We start from the raw sequence: 14936 nt of genomic DNA on the forward strand, positions 1-14936 counted from the left end.
AAAAAAATAACTCTTTCGAAATTCAGAAATTTCGTTTTGAAACCTGGGCGTTGACCAAGACTTTCTCAACAATTCCATGAAAAATATTATAATAATAGTTGCTATTGGAAAACCAAAAATTGAACAAAGGTCATTATTTAAAGAAAGTCTGAATACATAGTTAATTTGTCATGTCTTTGGTGAATTGTCTTTCTATGTTGCTTTTAATCCCCTATTGTTCTTACATCTAATTACAAAATTCTAGATCTTCGTTCGATTCTATATATAGGTAATAATAAACATTTTTAATATATTAAAAAAAAAATTAAAATAGTTGCGTACCTACTTCATACGTAACAGAACTGAACATTTAAAATAAATTTTTGATAAAGGTGGCGAAAATATTTGTGAAAAATATAGGAATGATCCTATATTTGCTCAGTTTTGCAACTGAATTCTTCAAAGATTGCCCTTAAACATTTAATAACTTTTCAGTAAATTCTCCATGTTATGAGCGACATCATTCAGTCTGTTAACGGAGAAGTCTACTAGAACATTTTTTAAAAAGGGGAAAAAGTTTAAATAATATCATTTCGATTAGTTAAAAATAGTTTTCATTTTTTACTTATGGCATGTGTGCAAAGCAAAATTAATAATAAATTTTGAAAGCAAGATCTAAAAAACTTATCGTGAATTTTTAATAAAAAAAATGAAATCAAATTTTTTTTATGAAGTTTGAAACATGCGCACTTTCTCTAAATTTTGTTGCGCACCTTCAGTATACACTGAATCTCATTGCGCATAAAAGTAATTCCAATTTTGGGACACATTTTTTTAACTTTTTAGTGGTAAAGTGAAACTGTTTTAAAATGAAACTTTTAAAATACAACTGTACTATAAATTCTATATCACAATACATGTAAATATTTCTGAGTACCATGGACCGCATATTATGGAACTCAGGCTGGGTTTCAAAGGATCAATATATGTAGGCTATGGAGAAACAGAGTAGACAGGAGATAGATAGAAGTGATGCCTTTTGCCATTAATAAAATAAAAGTCTGGAATTTTTAAGAATTTAAATTAAACTTATTTGAATGAAATAATTTACATAATAATAATAAATGCAGGCTTTATATTATTCGAATGTATTGAAATTTTTACTATATATCAAAGTCACGTGTAAAATTAAAAATCTACTTTATACTTTTAAATGAACTTGTATTTTAAAAGAGTATACTACCAGAATTTTTATGAAAATACAATTATATTCCACGAAATTAAGACGTCATAGAAGTTCAAGAAGGTAATAATATTATATTAATATTTTATTGAGTTTTTACTTAAATACAATAATTAAAAACAAATCATGGGAAAAATTGTCTAAATTTGATAATAGTTTTAAATCATTAAAAACCAAGCATCTTAATGTATTACAATAAAGTATTGAAAATATAAATGTCTTTCTAAAAAATTAATTAGAATAAAGTTTTACGCAATGATAAGAATTTTTTACTTAAGATTGCTTTTAATCTTTGTGAATGTACGTTATAATATACTACTATTTATGTTCTTCAATTAAATGAAAACAAATTCTTGAAAGATGCTAAAGCTGATATGTGATTAATATAAAAATTATGTATAAATTTCATAAAAAACATTATTCAATACAGACATAATTATTCAAAATAATTATATTAATAATGGTAATATTTATTTTCACAACAGCAAAACTTAACTTTCAAGATTAATAACTGTTAAGTTTTCACTAACTTTGAAGTAATTTTATATCAATTTCTAAAAAATGGGTTATGCATTGTTAATTTTATACCCAATCAGAAATCGACTACTGGCGTAGTACTGGTGCTGTACCGACCACTACTGGCGCAGTACTGGTCCCCAGTATTGGCGCCAGAGATGGCGTAACTTTGGGATGATAACATTTTGCCAGTACTGATTGCCAGAGTTAGTAAAGTACTGGCAGCCACTACTGATCCAGTAATAAATATTTGTACTATTGCATTGAAAAGCAGTAGTAGCTTAAAACGTTTTCGCCTTTTCCTGCTTGTTTGTCCATAATGGAATATCCCGAATAGCAATATAACAATATGGGAAAATTAAAATAATAGAAGTAAATTATTAAATATTAATAAATATTATCATTAATAATAATAAATAAATATTATTATTATTAATATTAACAATGATGTAAATAATTAAAATTACTTTTGTTGAACGAAATTAAAAAAAAGGTTTTTAATATTTTCTAGTATAATTTTTAACAGAGCAAGTTATACTTATATTAATATTAATTATTAATTAATTTTTTATGATTTTTATTATTATTAACTATTTAAAGTTACATTTTTATTTAATATTATTAGTACTATGAACATAGAAACTATGAATTAAGATTGAAAAATATCGCATGCACGGGGATCGAACCCTAGACCACTCGGACGCAAACCGAATACGCATACCGCATAGCCACGCAAGCTTGGAAGTTATTTTAAAATAACCGGTTATTTTAGAAAAATCGGTTATTTTTGAATAATCGGTTATTTTAGGATAATCAGTTATTTTAGAATAACTAAAATAAACTAAAATAAAAATTTCATAATGAATATATAAATTAATTAAAAACAGAACTCTCTTTCCAAAGCGTGAAATTCGTGTATTGCGGTTTTTTGCGAGATTAAAATAGACATCAATTTTTAGCTATTTGCTTGTGTAATCTGTTCATCAGTTATTTTTCTAAAAATAAATTATCAGTTATTTCGTGTTATTGGGATATTCTGTTAATTCAAAATGTTCGAATAAGCGGTTACCCTATAATTTCAAAATAATCGTAAAACCGGTTATTTATCTGTAACCTGTAAACCGGTTACAGAATTCAATAACCGCACAGGCCTATACTCTATGATTAAATTCTTGGGCTTCATTTGACTTAGAAGCAGTATTGCAAATTATTTGATCCTTACTTTGTTAATAGTAACATGTATTTTATTTTTTATGTTTATTAAATAAGTTCTTTTTCAAATATGAGTTATTTTCTTCATTACAAAATTCCTCGAGACTTTAACGAGACTAAGTCTCGTCTCGTGAGCAGCCCTAGTGTACTTGCTCCTTTTGTTAATTTTATGGTTCACGATTGCAGTAGCATCTTTAAAGAATAATTTCAATTTTCTGGTTAACATAAAGGAATTTTAAAATTTCTGCGAAATACTGCTGGGTTTTGGAATATTAATTTTTCATTCCTTTTAAGATTGACAGAGTCAGTGAATTTAAAATTTGGCTGTTAACAAGAAATGGAAACATGTTGGATTTTCCTGTCCATTTTTACTTTTGCATATGCGCTTCCAGACATCATAAGAATAGGTAAGCAATTATACTTTTTTGATACATTGAGGTTGGGTACACCGGGAGGCATAAGTTTATTTTCCGCGCGCATATATTCGCGTCTGCGCAAAACGCGTTTGCCGAGCCGAATCCGAGCTCGGCTGGATGTACCGAGTACTCGAATTTTTGGGATACCCGAATCCACTCGACTACTCAAAAATTTCGGGTACTCGAATAATTCGAGTACCTGTAATTTTCGAGTACTTGCAACAGTTTCAGGGAATTTAGGTTCCCATCAAAATAATCATAGCTATAGACTAACTCTAAAGTGCACCCGGCTGTCCAGGAATCAGGTAAATGTCATCTTCAGGGAATTCTGTTTGCTTCGAGTCATCATGCTGCTAAAATAACACTAAAGAACACTCGGATGTCCAGGAGTCAGGTTAACACCATTTTCAGGAAATTTTTGTTTCTTCAGAATAATCATAACTATAGACTAACCCTAAAATGCACCCGGGTGTCCAGGAGTCAAGTGAAAATCATCCTCAGGGAATTTTGGTTTCTACTGAATAGTCATTGACTCAGACTAACCCTACAGTACATCCGGGTGTCCAGGAGTCAAGTTAACGTCATCTTCAGGGAATTCTGTTTGTTTCGAGTAATCAAAATAATACTAAAGATTCTTTTAATTATTCAGCAAATATATTTTATTTATCTTTATACATTAAAGCAAACGGTCCGCATACCTTTAGTAGCCAAGCTTGAGCCGACTATGGTTGCCAAAGTCATGCCGACCATAGTTGGCCCAATACACTGCAAAAAGAGGTGTCTTATTTTGAGACGTTTTTAGTGTCTTAGACACATCTTTTTGCAGTGAACTATTTAACCACCCCAGATAACAAAATGCCTGCATATAGGCTGGCTATGTTGTGGACCGTGGGCCGATTGATCGGACCATTGTGCCAGCTAGAAAGCAGCTCAATGTGCGTGCTATTGCTGGCTATAATGCCGGACCGTGTGTCCGATACACACGTGCCGGCAAAATGCAGGATAAAAATGCCGAATATTATTGTGGGGTATTAAAATAACTAGAATTTAAAGTTTATAATTAGTGAAATAAGAAGAATAATATTTACAAAGTATAAAAAGATAATTTATTAGTAATGGTTTCTATATATTACTAAAATAAAATACAAAAGAAGCGAAGCAACATTATAAGGGCATATCTCTAGAACCTTTAACTTTTCAATGAGAAAAAATTTGTTAATTTTTTATTGAGCACAGTATTGAAACTCTGTCTACATAAACTTTAAGAAATAAGCTTTCAAAATATCCAAGTGGACAGATAAAATGATTCGTCTTCAAAAAGTTATAAACTATTTAAAATTGCGAATTATTTTTAACGTGCAACAAAAAAATATTTAACAGGTGTTTGTTTTTTAGAATCGAAAACAGTTGAAAGTAATTAACTGAGGGGTTATAATTTATAATATAATAATTGTATTATTATATAATATATTACTTTTGTATTTATTATATTATTACTAGTCATTAACATTACTTTTCTTTTATTTTTTGTTTGAATTACTAAAAAATTAAAATTGTTTTTATTTTAAAAATAGATTTTAATTAAACTGAATTGTAAAAATATGAAATTATAATGTATAAAGTTTACCTTGCAATTTCCAGATACATTTTATTTAAATTTAACACTCATAAACTTTCCAATTTCTATTCATTTTTTTCTATTTTTCTTTTTTCTTATATATCTTATTTTTTTCGATCATTTATTCTGTCTAAAAAATCAAAATATAAACATTGAAACTTAACCTTCAGTTTTATTTATTAACAGTTTCTATAAAAAAGTGAGAATCGACAACTTCATACTTAACAATTTCTTTTCTAAAAACTTTTGGTTGATTACGGTCGACCGTAATTGACAAATATTTTTACATTATCTTTGCAATAAAGTATTTTTTCTTGAAGCACATTCACGGGATGTTAAATGGCACATGCGAAAATATTTACAAGTACTTTTAAAATACTTTTATTTGATTTTCGTGGAGTATCACTCGAATTACGGTCGTTTTCAAATTTTGTACGCGCGTGTTTTCTGTTATTTAAATTACAACAGTTTTTTGAAGACACGAGGCACATCAATTTACTATGTCTCAAAATAATTCTAATAATTTGAACTTTTATTTCCCGTAAGTCATTTTGATGTGCCATTTGTCTTATTAATGAAAAATGATAAATATCTCGATTACGATCAAAAAGGTTAAAAGTGAGGGACAACGTTTGAAAGCTTATAACTTTTTTCAAAATTAACAAATTTTTAATTTTCATACGGAAAAGTGTTCACTGTTTAATTAACTTTAAAAAGATGCGTCTTAGAATTAGTAACTCTTATTCATTACAAAGTTTTATCGTTTAACCCATCCGAGAGTATGGTTAGGGACAAGTAGATATTGTAAAAAATCGGGCACTCAGATTGGAATAATTATTGATATATTTAATAAATTAATGTAAAACCTTTTGGAACTGATTCATCTTATCAAGCTTTAATATTTCCAACAAAAATAAAGTAAAAAGTTATTGAAATTATCGAAATATATGCGAGGGACATGAAAGTTAAAGGTTCCAGAGATATGCCCATAAACGAAAATGAATAATTTTCTTGATATTTTATATAACAAACAAATATTTAAATCACGAATTTGACAACATTAATATTAAAAAAGTTCCAATGATTAATCAAAAATTCTCGTCTTCTTCATAATCGAATGAATCCATTTCTTCATCTTCATCTTCCACATCTGCTTCTGAACCATCATTGCTTGCTTCTGGTTCTAATAAAGCACTTATTGTATTCTCTATTGCTTTTTCTACTCTTTTTTCAAGGTCGTGGTTAGGAATTTTTTTTAATTTGTTACGACACCTTTGTTTTGCACTTTTCAGTACTCCTAACATAGCTTCTTTATATGCTGCCTTACTATCCGGTCCAATAAATAAGGGGCAGTTCACAGCAGCTTCTGTAAAATATTCATTAAATAAAAAATGAGAATTCCGCTAAGATAAAAGGAAGTTTTAAAACTTTGCACATTGATGTTTTTTCACTGACATCTTAATTAAAACTTTATCCAGAATATTAACAAATCTTGTGTAGTATTACAATATAAAGAACTAATTTCAATGAGAAAAAATTTCAGCCAAATAAAAAGAAAATATTGTGTTGAATAAAAAATATAAAAACTTACGAAAAAAAATATTAGAAATCCTTGTGTCCCCAAACTTTTCAGTGTCTTTCTGCTTCTGCCACGTGAAATTTAAGACCAATTCATCGGTCATTACTTGACGGAGTGCACAACTCAAGAATTCTTTTAAACTTGTACCACCTAATTGTATTAAATGGTCATGCTAAAAATTGTATAAGACAAATCAGCAAATGAAACTTTTAATTTTCGATAAATGGAAGTTTCTGTATTTATTGACTTACCACTTTTTGTCGTTCGGGTTTACTTGTTATTTCCTCTAAATTAGAGAACTGCTCTACAGTGCTAAGAGGAAAACCGTCTAAGTGCTGATATAATTTATTAGCCAGCTGTTCAGTACTAAAGCGTGACCTCAATAGTTGAAGGATTTCTTTATTTTGATTAAAAATCTCATCGCTCTTTTGACGAATTTCATCTACACTCGATTGCAGGACCCTTTTAAAAAATATTTTAATATAAAACAGTTAAAAATCAATAAAAATGTAAGGAAATTAAATGTTTACAAAATTTTATGTTTTAAAACAAGTTATAAAATTTATACTAACTGCAAATGTCTGGAAATTTCACCAAAACCTTCAAATGTTCCTGACGGAATGCTTAAAATAGGCAAATCCACGAAAGTTTCAGTTCTATTGCTGGTTTCAGAGAAGTTGGAAGCAAACATTAAAGGTTTCCTCAAATTATTATTAAACGATTCTTCAGACCCTTCCGAATTTGTTGTTCCATTCGGTGGAAATTGTGGTGCCTTAGAAGAACCAGCTCTAAGTTTTGAATCAAAAATTTCAGAATTCTTTACTTGCGACCTTATAATATTAAATTTATTGATAGCCTTAGGAAAAGAAAGTTCCAAAAACTATTTTATTTGTAGTTTATTTCAAAATGAAATATCAGTTCTTTCGGATTTAAAATAATTTAAAAAGATTTAAAGATTAACTTACATATTATGGGAATTTTTCTTATTCAATTTGTCAGGTATTTTACCAGAGTTGGAATTAACAGAATTGGGTATTATTAATTCAGCATTAGCAGAAGAATTCTTACCGGAAGTCCTAAAAAATATCGAATTGTAATTAGTTTAAATTAACTATTTACGAAGATGAAAAAAGTAAATTCACTCACAAATTATCAGTCTTTGTCTCATTTAATTTTGATATTTCATTTCCTGAGTAGCCAACCATTTGTGAATTACCTGAACTTGTAGCTGTTAAGTCATCAACAATACCAAAATCTTTTCCTTGAGACCTTACAAATAAATAATATTGAGTTATATAATTATAGTTCACTTTATAAGAGTTTATAGTAAATTATAACGTAAAATGCAAAAATGAAATAAGATAAGTCCACTTACAAATTATCAATTTCTTTTTGGTTTGACTGATTTGATTTTCCTTTAGAGACATGAAGCAATGATGAATTGTTGGAACCAGTTGTAATTACAGGATTAACAAGAGCAGGAGAATTTTTTTCACCAGATCTGGAAAAAGAATCAACATATATTTTGAAATCTACAGTTTAATGTATCTAAAACAATTCTGAGTATACATTTTGGGGTATACATATAAATATTCTTCTTTTTGGTTGATAAAAATTTTTCAATAATAAAGCAGAAAGTATAAAAAAGAAATAAAAGGTAAATTGAGGAAACTCAGAATAATATTTTGAAAAGATCAATTATTTTTTCACGGTTTAACAGCTAAGGAAAGCAAAAAAAAACATTTCTTTGAATCTGCAGATCAATAATTATATAAAACATTTTGTATTATATACCTAACACTACAAGTAATATTGAGTTATATAATTATACATCACTTTCAGCGTGGTTACAAGATTGAGTTTATAAAGGGCTTATCGGGTTAAGTGTGCAAAAACTGCCCCTGCATCTATTTTTCTCAAATTTGGCCCATATATTACTATCCATATGACTATAACTTTCTGCAATTTGGAACTCGAAATTCGCTTTTTTGGGGGAGTTATGGAGGGGGAACGAAAAAACAAAAAACTTATATTTCTCGAAAACTACTGAATCGATTTTAATGAAATTTAAATATGTTTTAAATGTGGACAAGATAATTCTAGAAAAAAAATCAAAATTTTTCTTTCAAAAAAAATTTTTTGAGGGTTAGTTTTGAAGTTATCACTGTAATTTTTATAGAAAATAGTACCGTATAATGTCCCCTTTGACACATATGTACCCTACCCGGTACATTTTTATGTTTTATGTAAATGGTTAATTAATTATTCATTTATTTAATTACAAATTAATACTCAGTGATTTGCTGAATACAAGTCTGAAATCGATGTAAAAAAAAATTATTTCCAAAAAGAAAACCAAAAATTTTTATTTTTGCATTTAAAATTTTTTTCTTTTTGGATCATTGAAGCGGTGCATCAGACTTTTTTTATTTAACTTGTTTAACAGTCTTACTTTTTAAAAAATAATGGCCTAGATGATTTTAGAGTGCGACACGGTATGATAACTAAAAAAATCCTAAAATTTGATTTTAAAATTTTTTTATTTGTCTGAAAAATATTGTTTTATATCAACTTCAGATTTGTATTTAGCAACCTCAATAACCCCACTATTAATAAGTTGCAAAAAACTTTGAAGGATTTTTTAAAATTAACCATTTACATACCACATAAAAATGTACCGGGTAGGGTTTTTGAGTTATTTATCGTGACACACTTTGAAATCATGTCGGGAAAAATTTTTTATTAAGTAGATCACATAAGAGAATGAAATGAGAAAATACATAACAAATATCACATATTTAAATTTCATTAAAATCGATTTAGTAGTTTTCGAGAAAAATAAGTTTTTTGTTTTTTTGTTCCCCCTTCATAACTGCCCCAAAAAAGCGAATTTCGAGTTCCAAATTGCAGAAAGTTATAGTCATATGGAGTGTAATATATGGGCCAAATTTGAGAAAAATAGATGCAGGGGCAGTTTTTGCACAATTAACCCCCTAAGCTCTATCCCTAACAATTTACTGACATTAAAATTATTTTCTCTGACAAAATTCTGACTAATGAAACTTAATAATTTCTAAAAATTACAATTATTACCCTTCCTGGATTCAATTATTTCGAATTTAAATTTAATTTAATCTAAATTTCATCTCCAAATAAATTATTTTAAATAATTTTAATTTCATAATTCAATTAATTTTTAAAGTTTCCAATTAAAATTCTTGAAAAGTTGATTTTTAAAAATTCTACCAAAATACTTTAAGTTATTAAGATGATGAAAAAAATCGATCACTTCGAGTCAGGATCGAGTCAGAATTTTTTTCATCATCTTAATAATTTGTAGACCGAGTGATAGAATCATTACTATATATAAAATACTTTTAAAAAAATAATTCTTTTCAATTAAATTTTACAAAATCGTTTCAATTGTATATTTCGAAAAATTTAAGTAGAAATATGATTCAAAAATAATGTTTGAGATATTTCTTTAGTTATTTTTCGCACTATAAAAATCGAAATGAGTTGTAACTCATTTAGTACTAAAAATATGATATTTTGTTGCAATATTTGGAGGAAAGATCAAGAAAGTCACAATTTTTAATAGTAAGTCGAAAAAATCTCAATTTTCTAAATTTCCCAGCAAAAAATTTTGTTGTATTAACATTTTTCGGATTTTACTGACATGTGGTTACTCTGACTTTTTAAGGGTTTATAGCAAATAGTGTAGCATAAAAATAAAATAAGTTCAGTCCACTTACGAATGATCAATTTTTTTTTGTTTCGACTGGTTTGATTTTCCTTTAGAAACATGAAGCAATGATTAATTGTTGGAACCAGTTGTAATTCCAGGATTAACAAGAGCAGGAGAATTTTTTTCACCGGATCTGGAAAAAGAATCAACATATATTTTGAAATCTACAGTTTAATGTATTTAAAATAATTCTGGGTATACATTATGGGGTATACATATAAATATTCTTCTTTTTGGTTGATAAAAATTTTTCAATAATAAAGCAGAAAGCATAAAAAAGAAATAAAAGGTAAATTGAGGAAACTCAGAATAATATTTTGAAAAGATCAATTATTTTTTCACGGTTTAACAGCTAAGGAAAGCAAAGCATAACCCAAAGAAGAGAAATAGATAAGTTAGGAAGGAATTTTTAATATTAACTTATTTTGCTTTGTGAGATATAATAAAATGAATGTCAAAATAACTTACATATTTGTAGTTTCTCTTAACTGAAATTGTACTGCAAGATTCTTTAAAACCTTCATTTTTTCATCTAATGAAGATGATTTCTTAGACTTTTTTATGGTTAATTCATCCTCGGAAGTGCTCAAAATATTTTTTGGAGTTGTTATGTTTCTTCCTTTACTCGATACTCTCGATTGATTTTTTGAAAACATGTTACGCTTCTTCGCTTCCTTGGCATTTTCCATGATCTATACAATTATAAAAACTTAAATAAAATGGATTATTTTTTAATAAAATCGTAATTGCAGAACAAAAATTCCAACACTTTAATGTTAAATGCTAGCGAAAAAATAAATATTAAAACTAAAAATAGAAAACCATGTACAGGGCTCGAACCAGTGAAAGTATTTAAAAATACGGACTTTACGGACCAAAAATGAAAAATTACGGACCATTTACGGACCAATTACTGACAAAAATATATAAGAGAACATTTAACTTAAAACTATAAATTAGATTTTTTCATAATTAAAAAACATGAAGATATCGATAACTCCGAGTCTTCAACTCGGAGCGATCGATTGCTTCATGTTTTATAATAATTAAACAGCATGTGCCTGTTACAGAAATCAATGTTAATTTTTTCGACCACTTTTCTCTTAAAATATTAAATAAATGAAGCTAGTTTTTTGTGAATAACTCTGAAATATAATAAAGAAGAGCAGTGATGTGCAAAAGTTTTAATAATTCTAAAATAAATTATAAAAAAATACTTTGAAATCGGAAAAGACGAGAAATTGATTAAAAGTGATTTTGAGAACTGATAATTTTAAAGTTATTTTTTAATAAATAATTTTAAAAATATTAAAACTTTTTCACATCACTGCCCTTCTTTATGATATTTTAGAGTTATTCACAAAAAACTAGCTTAATTTATTTAATATTTTAAGAGAAAAGTGGTCGAAAAATTAACATTGAATTCTGTAACAATCACATGCTGTTATAGATAGAGTGATAAAATCATTATCAAATTCAATTATTATTTTCAAGAATTCTTAACTAAAATTTTTCTTAAAATCGATTATTATTAATCATTTTTGAAGAAGTTCTTTGACAATTTTTAAATTCATTTCTTTACAATATTCAATTTTACGAAATTTAAATTCTTTGTAAATTCTTCAATTAAAAATATGTATTAGAAAATAAATACTAATACTTTTAATATTCAATTATAATCTACAATTTTAACTAAAATCCATTTTTAAATCAATTTTTATGAGAAAATTCTACCAGAATTTCATTATTTAAATACAAAAAAAAAACAATTTCTTGAAAATTTATTGAATAATTACATATGTTTCTTAAAATTGAATTCTTTTAAAGAATTGTATCAATCAATTTTCAAATAATTTGAATTCTTTTGCAAAATTTTATTAAAATAGTAGATATTAAAAATAATTAAATTGAGGAAAATTTTTGAAAATAATTGAAATTTTGCCAAGAAATTTATTAAATTTTTTGAAAATAATTCAATTTTAGAGAAGAATTTTATTATTTATAAAGATAATTGATAATTTTCGCAAAGAATTGCACTAAAAGTTTTGAATGGAATAATTTTATTCTTTAAAGAAATTTAATTGAAAATTTATTAAAAATAATATTTAAATTCTAATAAATAAATTGTAGCAAAGGTTATTAGAATAATTAAATTTCTTTGATAAATTTTAATACAATTTTTAAGAATAATTACATTTTTCGAGGAATTCGATTAAAATTGTATTAAAAATAATTGAAATTCTGCATTTAGCTTTATTATTTATAATTGAATTCCTAATAAGAATTTTATTATTTGACAAAAAAATTAAATAATTGTAAAAATTTTTGTTATTTATGAAAATAATTGAATATTGCGAAGAAATTTATTAAAGAAATTTGTAAATAATGAAATTCCTGTAAAATTTTTATTATTTTTTGAAAATAATTCAAGGTTTGTGTAGAATTTTATTAGATTTTTTTTTAAATAATTGAATTATTTTGGACAAATTTATTAGAATAGTATAGATACCTATTAAAAATCATTGAATTGATGAAAAATTTTGAAAATAATTAAAATTTTCCCAAGAATTTTATTAAATTTTTTGAAAATAATTGATATTTCGGAGAAGAATTTAATTATTTCTAAAGATAATTGAAATTTTGACGAGAATTTTTCAAAATTTTTGAACATAATTGAATTTTTGCGAAGAATTTTATTACTTTTTAAAATAATTGAATTCCTTCAATCATTTGTAATTTCTCTAAAATTATCCAAATTATATCGTATAATTTACGTACTTTACGGACCTTTTTTCAAAATATACAGACTTTTACGGACTTCAAGCAAAGTTACAGACTTTTACGGGATTTACGGACTTAGTTCGAGCCCTGCATGTATTAAAGTACATGAATTGTTAAGGTTTAACATATTTTTTCAAATTATTTAATTAAAAATATTTGATGTTAGAATTAAAATTTAAATTGTGTTATTAAATGCGGTTGTTGCTTAAAATCAATCGTATGACTATTACTCAACTGCTAAATACTAATTTAAATCGTTTTTTGAATACTATGATTTTAAAAAAACAAAGCTACACAAGCCCGAAATTAATTTTTAATCAAAAACTTACATGTGACTTATAAAATATCCATCTTTAAAAGATAAATTTTGATGAATTTAATTTCGGTTTAACAATGAGCAACATATCCATTCATTTTCAAGTGCTTGCTCTTCCTGACCTTCAACCTCGCTCCAATAAGGCATTCTATAACACTTGTCTTTGACGTTGTTTAAGGATACACATTCAACTATATTTGATAAAAACGAACAATGGTAAACCCCTACAACATCTGAAGTGACTCCAACATCGTATAATGAATTTTTTCTACGAAATGCTTCAAACATTAAGAAAAATTCTTCATCTACTTTTAAAATGTTTCTTATCATTCCTACTCTTGTGTCTTGAAGAATGCAGCAACTATCACGTTCGTTTGTGGCAAATGTGAGTTCTCCAATTTCCAACTTTTGAAATTGTTGACATCCATTGGCAGGAATGTTTTCAGGAATTGGGCCTTCTGCATGAGGCAATGATGGTCTTACGTGGATATTAATAACCGGAGCAGTTAAATTTAAATCGTTTAATTCTTTCGATCTTTTATAGTACTGTTCAAGTGGAAGACCTGGTTTTCGAATTAGCTTACGAAACTCAGGCATACTATTTTCGTACGCGAATGCACTGAACGACTCTAAATCCCCAAGATTTTCCACGTCAGAGACAAGATGAAGTAAACAATGTATATTATAGGATAAGAATTGTAATCCATAGATTTCTTCACACAATGTGACGTAAGTTTCCAATGCCTTCTGACAAAACGATAGCTTCTCAGGGGACGTTGCCTTAGAAACTAGTAGGCGTGAGACGACGTGAAGCAACAGGAAATGTTGATAAGGATCATCCTCGAAAACATTCTTGAATATAGATGGAGCAATATAAAGAGCTATTTGTCTAAATTCTGTTGCTTTAAAAGCAGAAAAAGCACTCATTTTTTGAGGTCTGCGGTTGAAGTCAGAAGGACAAAACATTGCAAGGTTCAACATTCTGGAATTAACAATTTCCATCTTCCTAACACTCATTCTTCGGAGTTTGAATTTTCCATATATATTCGCTGATATCGCTTTCTTTACATTTCCAAGCCAAAGGGAATGCATTGCTTCGAACGGTACTCGTGTTACTAAGTCTAATAACATGCAGAGGACTTCTTCCTACATGATGATCTTCGTCTATCATATTTCTGTATTCATCGTTGCTCCGTAATTGATGCGTTGTTCCTTCAAAAATTTCCCTGTCCATATAACGTCGACCTTCAACTTTGCATTTAGAACAAGGTTTGCTTGAATTATGTCCAGCATGACTCAAAGCAAACGCTCTAGCAGGGGCATCGGCAATGAAACAATGAATCGTCAAAAAAATTCTTCTGCCTTCAATAAGAATACCATTATTTCGCACTTCAGAAACTTCACGAACAAACTGTTCAAAAAATTCAAACACGTTAGATGGCTTATGATCACCAAGAAAAATTCCTGCTATCATAGGTCTTTTATCTTCAATATTCAGAACTCTGTACTGAATGGGCCAAAACTGCTT

At 27.4% G+C, this 14936-nt stretch overlaps 2 protein-coding genes across 7 annotated transcripts in view; one reads left to right on the top strand and one right to left on the bottom strand.

The window, feature by feature from the left end:
* The first annotated feature begins 745 nt into the window (after positions 1–745).
* Positions 746–14936, top strand: part of LOC122503018 (glutamate receptor ionotropic, kainate 2) — an 88966-nt gene continuing 74775 nt past the window's right edge. For 5 of the 6 annotated variants that reach the window (XM_043613408.1, XM_043613411.1, XM_043613409.1 and 2 more), the window contains exons 1-2: positions 746–1285; positions 3245–3357. In XM_043613408.1, coding sequence (XP_043469343.1) covers positions 3288–3357 — 70 coding nt within the window. In that variant the 5' untranslated portion in view covers positions 746–1285; positions 3245–3287. The remainder of the gene's footprint in view (positions 1286–3244; positions 3358–14936) is intronic. The other variant, XM_043613410.1, reaches the window with a different exon arrangement.
* LOC122503020 lies at positions 4943–6755 on the bottom strand. Its single transcript, XM_043613414.1, has 2 exons — positions 6576–6755; positions 4943–6350 (listed from the first exon to the last, which is right to left on the bottom strand). The coding sequence occupies exons 1-2, from the start codon at positions 6664–6666 to the stop codon at positions 6073–6075; spliced, it is 369 nt and encodes a 122-aa protein (XP_043469349.1). The 5' UTR covers positions 6667–6755; the 3' UTR covers positions 4943–6072.

Source organism: Leptopilina heterotoma, unplaced genomic scaffold (genome assembly GCF_015476425.1).
Source record: "Leptopilina heterotoma isolate Lh14 unplaced genomic scaffold, ASM1547642v1 Lhet_24, whole genome shotgun sequence".
In the NCBI taxonomy this organism is placed as follows: domain Eukaryota; kingdom Metazoa; phylum Arthropoda; class Insecta; order Hymenoptera; family Figitidae; genus Leptopilina; species Leptopilina heterotoma.